Source organism: Brassica oleracea, chromosome C7 (genome assembly GCF_000695525.1).
Source record: "Brassica oleracea var. oleracea cultivar TO1000 chromosome C7, BOL, whole genome shotgun sequence".
Classification (NCBI taxonomy): domain Eukaryota; kingdom Viridiplantae; phylum Streptophyta; class Magnoliopsida; order Brassicales; family Brassicaceae; genus Brassica; species Brassica oleracea.
The window spans coordinates 16,030,051-16,040,507 of NC_027754.1; the positions used below are offsets into that span (position 1 = coordinate 16,030,051).

The 10,457-nt window shown below is 36.5% G+C and overlaps 2 protein-coding genes across 5 annotated transcripts; one reads left to right on the forward strand and one right to left on the reverse strand.

The window, feature by feature from the left end:
- The first annotated feature begins 947 nt into the window (after positions 1-947).
- Positions 948-2,616, forward strand: LOC106306263. 2 transcript variants are annotated; one of them, XM_013742821.1, is made up of 5 exons: positions 948-1,056; positions 1,300-1,405; positions 1,631-1,770; positions 1,887-1,962; positions 2,213-2,616. In XM_013742821.1, exons 2-5 carry the CDS (start codon positions 1,306-1,308, stop codon positions 2,392-2,394), a joined length of 498 nt encoding a protein of 165 aa, XP_013598275.1. In that variant the 5' UTR covers positions 948-1,056; positions 1,300-1,305; the 3' UTR covers positions 2,395-2,616. The 2 variants fall into 2 exon arrangements, with proteins under 2 accessions (XP_013598275.1, XP_013598274.1); XM_013742820.1 differs by lacking the exon at positions 948-1,056 and having other exon boundaries at positions 1,059-1,405.
- Positions 2,617-3,396: 780 nt separating this feature from the next.
- Positions 3,397-10,169, reverse strand: LOC106306262 (serine/threonine-protein phosphatase 6 regulatory subunit 3-like). 3 transcript variants are annotated; one of them, XM_013742819.1, is made up of 19 exons: positions 9,856-10,169; positions 9,580-9,683; positions 9,103-9,189; positions 8,941-9,016; positions 8,771-8,845; positions 8,601-8,654; positions 8,152-8,211; positions 7,649-7,765; positions 7,417-7,511; positions 7,119-7,318; positions 6,661-6,758; positions 6,439-6,542; positions 6,200-6,368; positions 6,000-6,122; positions 5,625-5,707; positions 5,164-5,305; positions 4,622-4,651; positions 4,338-4,408; positions 3,397-4,226 (listed from the first exon to the last, which is right to left on the reverse strand). In XM_013742819.1, exons 1-19 carry the CDS (start codon positions 9,892-9,894, stop codon positions 3,602-3,604), a joined length of 2,352 nt encoding a protein of 783 aa, XP_013598273.1. In that variant the 5' UTR covers positions 9,895-10,169; the 3' UTR covers positions 3,397-3,601. The 3 variants fall into 3 exon arrangements, with proteins under 3 accessions (XP_013598273.1, XP_013598270.1, XP_013598271.1); XM_013742816.1 differs by having other exon boundaries at positions 6,000-6,128; positions 9,856-10,168; XM_013742817.1 differs by having other exon boundaries at positions 3,397-4,223; positions 6,000-6,128; positions 9,856-10,167.
- Positions 10,170-10,457: the final 288 nt, after the last annotated feature.

Below are 10,457 nucleotides of genomic sequence, written 5' to 3' on the forward strand. Positions count from 1 at the left end.
GTTTTTTTTTTTTTTATCTTTGAAGTTCCAAGTTGTGTTGATGACGGCACAGGAAGAGGAAATCGAAAAGAATCCTAAAATGTAAGTTCAAACAAAATATCCTAAATGCATATTCTTAAAAAAAAAATAGTTTGCCATTTATCTTTCTACTGCATCACATATACTAATTTTTTCAATAAAATTTTAATGGTTTTCATAATTTATTGTTGGTTCACTGTTTTATTATATCTAAAATAATTAGATTGATATTTTAAAGAAGACTTATATATAAAAAAATAGAAATAAAATTGAATGAATAAAATGTAGAATTTTTTTTAAGTATATTTAAATGCTTTATAAAAATTATTATCTCTATTCGAAAAAATTATAATAGGTGTTTTAGCCCTTTTGTGTTCTAACTATTGTTTGGATGCAACACTTCTAATTATAGGTGTCCATTTTATTCAGCTCTAGAATGTGATTAAAATAATGTTTAGCTTTGATCAAACAGAATGCTAGAATTTTACTCCCTCTGTTTCTGAAAGTAGGATTTTTTAGATTTATTTTTTGTTCTAAAATGATAGATTTTCTAAAATTTTAAGGTACTTTTAGTAGTTAATGTTGAAAAGTTGTATACTTTTAAGAAACATTAATTGAAAATATTTCAATTGGTTGAATACTATTGGTTGATATTTATTGGAAAATCTATAGTAAAATAAATAATAAATTCAATTGTAAATATTTATTATATTTTTAATAAGCGTGAATACTGTAGAAAATATTTCAGAGGGACTATAAACAAGATTATTTAAATGAATCAAAAACTGACGCGTGTTTGGCACAGGGTCATAATACTAGTATTTAATAAAACACCAAATACATAGGGTAGGGTCCAAATAAAATAAAAACTTTATTTTCAGTAGTATTTCATAACAGTAAAAAAAACAAATATCAGTTTGTTCAAAAAACCGACCTACATGGAGAATTGATTCTGTTTTTCTCAGACTATTTTTATAATTCTTGCAAAGCTTTAATTCATAAATTTTGCATAAACCCTAGAAAAGTCTTCTTTTTCAGGTGCGATTTCTCTCTCTCCCTCTCTCTCTCTCTCTCCCTCTCTCTCTCTCTCTCTTCCTAAAGTATTTGCTTTTCTTCGTCGAGGCTAAATCCCAGATTTTCCTTAGTTTACTTTCCGCCGATTCTTGATGCTTTTAATTAATAGAATTTTTGAAAAGTGATGAAATCCTCCAAGTTCGTATAATCGGTGCTCCTTTTAAAGATTTAATATTTTCTTGGTTTTGATTGTTTATCCTTTTGCAGATATATATGCGGGTGGTTAATCCATCCTTGTGTATCGACGGTGCACAACCATTGGTGTACCTCCCTCCTCCTCCTCCTCCTCGCTCTATTCATTTTCCCGCTAATGGTATCTTCACTTTTCGATTGCTTCTTGGCAACTTAGTTTATTGAATTGTTGGCATTGAAAAAGTGGTTTTTCATCGGTTTTGAAGTTGTTACTGATGTCTGAGAATTGAAGCTGTTTATTTTTTGATCACCTAATGATTATTGCTCAAGCTTTTGATTTTTTTTTTCATTTTTGTTGTGTCTTGTAAGTGTTAAAAGCTCTTCTTCTACTTGTCTCCTGTGGTAGGAAAATTCCATGGGCGTTGTTACTATCCTACGAGCGTTTCTATGCAATCCCAGAGCCAGTCAGTTGCAAGTACAGGAGCCAAAAGATTTGGTTTCAGCTCTAAGAGCAAAAGATCTGTCTTTGCATGTAAAGCTGCGCTGGTTGGTTCTATCCGCTAGTTACAATTGTTTTTTTTTTTAACTCTTTTCATCAAACACCGTCTCAGTTCTCTCTTCGTTAGGTATTTTACTTTGTCTGATTTAATTTGTTTGTGCAGAATGCAAAATGCAGTCAAGGGCAAACACAGACTGTTACTCGGGAATCACCGACAATTACACAAGCTCCTACACATGGTAAATCTTCCTTCTCTTTCTTGACTTGTATTCATGCTTCATGTGAAATAAACTTTGTTTTATTGTTTCTAACAAACAATAAATCTAGCTAATAACCAAACAGTTATTCACAACACATTCTTGTTGATAACCTGATACGGGAACATGCTTTGAACAGAAACCTGACTGTTCCTAATGGCTTCTTTTTTTTTTATTATTATAGTTTGCATCCCCTAGAAATAAAGCCTTTTTAATTTGATTGAAACATCAGGAAAGGAGAAATCCCCAAAGCTTGATGACGGTGGAAGCGGGTTCCCACCCCGGGATGATGGTGGTGGTGGGGGCGGAGGAGGCGGTGGAGAGAGCTTCTCAGGTGGATTCTTCCTTTTCGGGTTTCTTATGTTCATGGGTTACTTGAAAGATTTGGAGGGCGAACATGAAACCAGCCACTAGCTAGAGAGGGGAGGAAGGGGAAACATGATGCTCCAACAGACAGACAGACAGACAGATCTCTAGACGAAGTTCTGAAACAGAGATAGTGCTAGCAATTAGGCACATATTTGTATGTTTCATCAATTTTGATCATGAATCAGACAGATTTTTGTTATCTCGACATAAAACAAAATGCTTCATCTTTATAACAAATGTTCAAAGATTTGGAACTGAGGTTTAGGAGATGCAGAGTTTCGAACTTGAATGAAAATATTAGAAGTATATATATATATTCTCTTCTTTGTTAACAGGTTTGGCCTCAGACTTTGGAAATGTTCAATGCCTGCAATTGGTGGTAAAAGTGACAACAAGTCCACTGAAAAAAAAAAACCATTCGTTGGCTTTAGTATAGTAGCGTCAACGGAAACAATAAAGAGAATAAGTAGTGGAAGCCTAGGTGGGCTATAAATCAAAGCGGTTCGAGTCACTTGTTGGATCAGTTTTCACTGGCTGCATGTTATCATCATCATCATCTGATATGAATTTATTGTTCTTCTTGTGGCGTGATTGGTCCATGTGGAATCATCATATGAGGTGGAGGTCGCCTGTGGCAATCTAGTGGTGGCATTGGCTAAAGGATTGCAATGATCATTCAGAACCATTCCCAAACTTTGATGAAAAGACGCACATCTTTAAAAAGCTTTCAATTTTTACATTTTCTTTGGAGTGCTTGCTTGACCTCTTCTTCATTTGCTCTTTTATTTTCTGGTTTCTTACGACAAGTAAAAATGCTCATTTTGCTAGCAATGCTCTGTGTACTATGGCTTACACTTGACTTCTCTGTTTATATAACATTCTCTTGTTTCGTAATAAAGAAAGCATCAAGTTCATTTTAAATCTATTTCGTAGGAACAAGAAGATGCAAGAGACATGAAATTGATATCTAATTGTTTTACCGTGAAATCATTATCTGCGGCTCGCTCAGGAACAACAACTTTTATAACATACTACTACTTAATGAGGTAAAAAGAAAAAAAAACTATATAGAAAAAAATGATAAGCTAGTGACAATTTTGGTCGACAAGAATGTTAGACTGTGGATTTGGAGATGAAAGAAAAGAAAAGAAAGAATAATAAATGGTACCCGTAACAGATAAATGCCCTTTAACCAAAACTATAGCATCTTCAGGAACTTTGTTCGACTTTAGTCCCGGTTTTTGAGTAGGGCTCACACTACCTTCTCTTCTTCCTTCACAGCCTCTTCCGTTTCTGCAGCAACATCTGCTTCCTGGCTCTTCTTTGTCTCCTGCGTGATTGCAGGTTCCGAGCTTTGAGCATTCTCATGCGACTCAGCAGCAGCTACTTCTGACGCATCAGGACCAGAATCTTTCAATTTCTCGGCTATTTCTTCCCCACTTGCTGCATCTGGTGACTTCTCTGCGGTTTCATCGCTACACGCACCTGTTGCTGAATCCTCTGCACTTTTTTTATCCGTATCATCACCATCACCCTCTTTGTCGATTTTAACCTCGCCATTGGGCAATGTCGTGGCTTCATCTGGGTTTGAAGAAGGCCCAGTCGACTCGGATGTCTCTCTCCATTCGACCCAAGCTGCTGATTTTTCTGCTTCTGGTTCACTCGGATTTTCAGAAGGATTCTTTGTTGTTGTAGAATCCTCTGTTTCCATACCAACAGGCGGGGAAGAGTCTACAGTGTCCTTGAAGTCTTCATCGGCTTCACCTATGACAACATCATCATCATCAGCATTGGGTCGAGGGGAAGCCATTGAGCCTTCATTCGCAGTTTTTTCATCATCGAAAGCAAACCAGTTTGAGTTTGTGAAGAGAGAACTGCTACAAAGACACCATGTTACAATTCGTAAGTGAAGTGACCCCGCATCAACGATATGATAAGAGTCAACGGAATTGAAATTCTACCAGAAAATAAAAGTGGAAACCGATTACCTCTCCTGGTCATCTCCAAGGCGCAACGAAGATATGACGACTTCTGCAGATTCGTCATCAAAGTAGACATCCTGCAACATAGACTTCATATGAGGCTTTCATGTCTACCTTAATCACTAAAGCTTTCATATAAATGTGAGTGACTTCTCAGCAATAAATAACACAGAAAGGACATATGGGGTACGAAATTAAAACTTGTTCCACATATGAAATCTTCTCGTCAAAAGGCCTAAAACAGAAAGTCATGTCTCAGTTCTTCATGATAAGGAAAAGACAAATAGTACCTCATCATCGCGTTCCATAGAGCCTTGGGTCTGCAGTGGATAAATAAAAGCACGTAAATGGTAGAACAAATGTTCACAGCACGTAGTCTTCTAACAGCTTCAGGAAAAGGATGCAACCGAATATCAAAAGCTCTAACATAATATAGTTGCCCTGGTAAACCGACTTAACCAAGCTACATCTAGACTAGGAAAAGATGATATAGGAAGAGACGACTCTAGGAAACCCGCATGCTAACTATACAGAGGTCAACCAAGTAGAATGATTGGAGAAAGAAGTGACGGTTTAAACTATCCACCATTTTAATAACTACATCACTCCCCGTGGTCCAAGACATCATCAGAACTCTAGACACTCTTGCATCAGATTTCACTATATATCATCATATTTTAGGAACTATATCAGGATTAAAGACAACCAAAAACAAAATGATTTTCTAGAAAATTCCTGAATCGATTTCCCGGGGCTTAAATATATGATAATAGTAATATGCAAAAAATGATCACCAAGTAGCTGCTATGACAAGGAAACACGAAAACATCACCTCTTCCATGTCGTCGTTGCTGTACATGCCGTATCTAAAGGCCTGGCTCAGGTTGTTTGCTAAGGCAGCCACATCATAGTCTCTATCGTGGTAATCGTCATCATCACTATCTCTATTACGATCATGGAGTGAACTTGGCCTCCTGTTAGGGAGGAGAAATTAGCGAAAGGAATGATCTATTTACTACACCAACCAACCATCACCAAAAGAAAGCTCTTATTAGCATCTACCGGGAGTGTGCAATCACATTTAACTTATCATATATCTTGATTACTATGAAGGCAAATTCACACAAATGTTACAAAATTCTACAAGAAAAATACTATCTATAATGGTATAACCTCTGCTTTTGGTGATAAATTAAAAACAGAACCATGTTTCATAAAGTTTCTTTCAGCCAGCAAATCTTACTAAGAGAAAAAGTACATAGCAAAACGCACACTAAGAGAAACAATACATACCCGCAGGCCCAAGAGTAGACATTTTCCAGTGTATTACGCTTTGACAGGACATCTGTGTGCCAATCCACCCATTTGCTATTTTCCTGTTAAAAATGTAAAACAAAAAATAACAAGAATTGAAGGAGATTGGAAGAGATTGATAACAAAGACCAGCGCCCTACAAGGCGAGAACCCCTCTGAACATTTCATATGCCAACAAGCTATCAAGGAAGTAGCTTGAGAGAAATCAAACAGGTATAAAGTACTGAGCAAATTTTTTTTGACCATCGGATCTTCTATAAAAATTAGACAGTAACAACGAAGTACCACACTCTCATAAAAACTCAGAAAACTAGAATACAAATACACTAACAATTTGCGCTTCATATGGTATACCTGCAAATGTGACTGAATTTCGGCGTTGCTATTAGCTAGTTGAAGAAGTTTGTTTGAGATACGAGTCAAATGACCTATGTTTCCAATCCTAAGTGGCTTTCTACCCTCCGCAGGGACTGTAGGCTGAAGCTGAGACATCACATGTAAACCAAGTTAATTGATAATGCCAACCCCTCACATTAGGAATTAAGTATCTTCACCTTATCAGAATCAGCAGCAGTTAGTATGGAGTCTTTTTCCGCCTCCAGTATACTCCCAATAAGATTGCACTCACTGAGAAGATGGTCAAGAAGTTGAGAGTTTTTGCTCTCCAAACATGAGAGGATTACATTCTCCACATGGTGATGCAAGAAGTTATTGTAGGGATACCTGAGAAAACATTGCACCAAAACTTAGCATGGCAGGCTGTATATCAGAGGAAATATAATCTCCCACTTACTCGAAGAACAAGTCCAACACTCTTTTCACCGCTCCAAGTCGAATTACTTCCTTCTCTGCTGCTTCACTACCGACTGTGAGTAAGACTGAAATAAACTCTACAACCTAGGAAAAAGAAACAGAGTCATATTTTTATTTGTGGTTGAGGTATTTATAACCATTACAGTGAAACATACTTTTTATTTCGGAAAGCAAATCAGACAAATATGAACAACAGAAGTACCTTTAATCTGTGTTTTCCAAGAGGTGGTTGCAACTTGCCATACGTTGTTAACAGAACACCCTCAGAAGATGATACATTCAAAAGCACGAGTAAATCACCTGCACAGTAGAAGCATATTACTTGGTGTTCATAGCAGCCAAGAGAGTAATTAACATTGCAGATCACAAATTAACAGGAAAGACCTACAGAAGTTGTGAAAGCAAAATGCCATAAATGCTATTCTAGTACGCCTCGATACATCATTTGTAGATAAAGGTTCACCAATTTCTATACAAACTAGCAACAAATGTGCATAGAAATATGTTGGTAGGATTTGAATCCCACTTACAAACCTAATATTACTTCTTCCCAACCTAACCACATCCCTCACAATAGGAAAATAGCATTTAAGAAGTCAACACAACAACACACAAGCGCAACTACGTGTCAAAATTTAATAACCATACGTATTTGCCCACCTAGACTACCAAGCATTCCCTCCACTGTCTCGGGATTAGGTACCATGCTTCCAAGGGTTAGTTGACGACCATATATAGGATAAGTCCCCAATGTAAACTTCTTAGGATCGAGCAGAGATATGCATACGGACAACGAATTAACCAGTACAGACTTAGGCCGCGAATCTCCTAACGTATGTTTTAGCAACCTTCCAGTGCAGCTGCATCAAATTGTACAGAGATGAAAACAATAAGCCAATAAATTATGAAGTGTATCAACGACTAGATGAAAACTATAGCCAAAGCTGAGAAAGTCTACCTGGGGCTGGAAAGTTTTGTTGCAAGACCAGGGGGTGCGTATCTTGCTACAGTACAAAGAATTTCGGCTACGTTGGCATGTACCTCGGGACAATCCTACAAAACATAATATAAGCCTCCATGATATCAGTAAATAGCATTAACTGGGACGATATAATAAATCTAAAATAAAGGAGGAAAGCCATAAGACTAGCCCATATTGAAAGAGAAGTAATCTACTGAATGAAACTTACGGAGGAGCCAAACTTGTCCACAATCATCTCTAAAATGTCTGTATCTTCCACCCACTGCATTGCACTTGTGTAGTTGGCATATAGGTGTTCATCAGTACCCACCAGACGTTTTAAAACCTGACCAGCATCAATAAGTTAGGGTCTACAAAAACTGGTATTTTACAGATATCAAATAATCTACAACTTATGAGTATCTCCTGTAAGAATTACAACCTTCATTGTTCATAGAAAATAATAACTGAAAAAAAAACGCGTGTATAAGTAATTATTAAACAGCAAAATCACCATGACAAGGATGAGAGCAACATCAGCAGTATTTACCATTGTTCTCACCGTCATAACCGGGTCTATTACTATTTCTGTCGTAAACAGAATCATAAGTACTTTGAAGGAGAGGAAAACATGACATTTTTCCAACTATTCAGTGTGTTCTCACGTAGATGTGTAATAAACAAAAGCCGAAATCTTGAGTTCCTAAATAACGAATAAAAGTGCAAACTAACCTCCATTATAGATGAAATACCAATCAAATCAACAAGCTGCTTCAGTATTTCTTGATGATCCTGGTAGCACGAGAAAGTCAAGGTCAATATTAAATGATTTCTTTATGAACTCCAGATGGTTAAATGTTGTTTAACGGATTGTTAACTTGTGTGCCAGTTCTCAAAACTGTATCAACAGAGTTAGATTGGATAATGTTGATTAGGAAAAAGCGCTGTCAGAAATCAATAGCAATACATAGCTTTATCAATATCTCCGACTATTCGACAGCATTATCCCAAATAACACGAACAAGAAAGCAACTAGCTAAAGGTTTAAATTTTTACAAAGTCATATACAATACAAAGCTTTATCAATAGCTCAGACTAGAAAGATAAGGATGATAATACTATTATGCTAGCTAGGTTATCCTTAAAAAGATATCCTTGTTCGGGAAACAAAATCAACTTACTTTTATGAATTGCATGAACGGGATGGTCTTCCGCACCAGCAGACAAATGACAACCTAGTAATACAAGATGTAAGAGAAAACACGTAGAGGAAAAAGAAATAGAGCCCTATAAATAGAGCCCTATATATGAGCTTTCTGATATGAAAAAAAAAGCATCGAATGCTATCTACCTTGCTGAAGTAACCGGCAAGCAATGAGTTATGGGTTTCTTTAGCTTCCAAAAACGAAAAAAGTAATAACATCAACTGCAAAAGGAAGACATCACGAGAGGTAAGAAACGCTAGATCCCTAACCATTATAAAGTAAAAATATAGGAGGATGTAATAGAGTCAATGTCTACCTCCTCATCCTCGACTAGTGTTTTCAGTATCATTTCAATCTCACATGTGAAAATTTCACAGGCAATGAACGGAAACCTGGAACACAAATAAAAAATTGTTTATTCATCAAAAACAATCAGCAAAAAAAAAAAAAGAAATAATAATTTGTTTAAAAGACTAACTTGAATGTCCGCTTCTTTTCCACATCCTCGGGAGGCTCCTCAATTATGTACCTAATGAGTTGTTCAACTTGGACTCTTTCTCTCAAGCTGAAAAATAACGAATCCAACAGTCATAAATAAATGATATAAGAGAATATAGTTTAAGACATGAGGTTTGAACATCCAAAACAAGAAGATGAAGATTATTATGCTCACCCTGATGACAATATATTATATGTAATGCAAAAAACTAGCGGCCGTAAGTAATGTGCAAACTTAGAAATAGTGGTTGCATAAAAGATACTTCAAAAAAAACTAAAAGTGTATTTAGCCAAGCATACATCATATTTCAGGTAATATATTCAAGACTCTAACGCAATGCATTGCCACCTCACGTCCAAACTTGACTGGTGGATAAAAAGTGCATTTTCTTTTCGTCTCCCAGAAAAGCAATGAAGCAAGAAACAAGGTGGTTAGAGAGAGAGAGAGGGAGCATACAAATTTAAGAGACGGCCATTGAGGGCCTTGCATTCTTGAATGAGTTCATCCTCGTCGAGAAGATCCTCTAATGTAAAACCATCTTTGTCCAAAATTGCCTCAACCTGGAAACGAGAATGAACAGGAAGGCACTTAGTTACTTATAATCCAAGAAACGAACAATTACAAACCCTATGCTCTAACTAAATCCATCAATCAACAAGAAACGCGAAACAAACAGCCAAAACTCGTTTCATAGATATCGTGAAAAGAGGCTACGGAGGAGAAGAAACTCACGGCGGAAGCCGTAGACAATCCAGCCATTCGCCAGAACATCTTTCCAGCTGAAGAAAACGTCGAATTGCTCCCGTCGACACAGAGATTCGGATCTCCGAAACCCTAAAACGAAATGAAAGAAGAAGACTCCACTGGAAACAAGTTATCCGAACTCTAGAATCTGTCGAAGAAGAAGAAGAAGAAGAAGAAGGAAAAAATCGGAGGAATTGGAATCTGAGATGGGGATGGGAACGACGAAGAGGCACCTTCAATTGCGGGAGGGTAGTGACGAGACGACGACGACACACCCAAAAAAAAAAAAGTAGTTTTATTTTATTTATTTATTTATTTATTTCTTTTGCTATTTCCGTCCCAACTAGTGGTTTGTATTCAACATTGCGCGTTCGTTATGAGACCAATTATAGTTTACGCATGTAGTAGGTTTTATTATAAACAGACCACATTACTCTATGTTGACAAAATAGATTTAGAGACCACATCTACTTCTTTTACAACCATATTAATCTATATATAATAGCAAACCTTTTTTATCTAATTGATGACATCATCATTTTATTATAGGAAAAAAAATCAAAATCTAATGGTGAGAATCGTGTCTGTGA

Excerpts from the sequence above, each read along its gene's own strand:
- LOC106306263 (XM_013742821.1), top strand. The coding sequence starts at position 1,306 with ATGCGGGTGGTTAATCCATCCTTGTGTATCGACGGTGCACAACCATTG. Across the intron at positions 1,406-1,630 it reads TATTCATTTTCCCGCTAATG|GAAAATTCCATGGGCGTTGT; the intron begins GTATCTTCACTT and ends CTCCTGTGGTAG. Across the intron at positions 1,963-2,212 it reads TACACAAGCTCCTACACATG|GAAAGGAGAAATCCCCAAAG; the intron begins GTAAATCTTCCT and ends TTGAAACATCAG.
- LOC106306262 (XM_013742816.1), bottom strand. The coding sequence starts at position 9,894 with ATGTTCTGGCGAATGGCTGGATTGTCTACGGCTTCCGCC. Across the intron at positions 7,319-7,416 it reads ACAAAACTTTCCAGCCCCAG|CTGCACTGGAAGGTTGCTAA; the intron begins GTAGACTTTCTC and ends AATTTGATGCAG. Across the intron at positions 4,409-4,621 it reads CTATGGAACGCGATGATGAG|GATGTCTACTTTGATGACGA; the intron begins GTACTATTTGTC and ends TCTATGTTGCAG.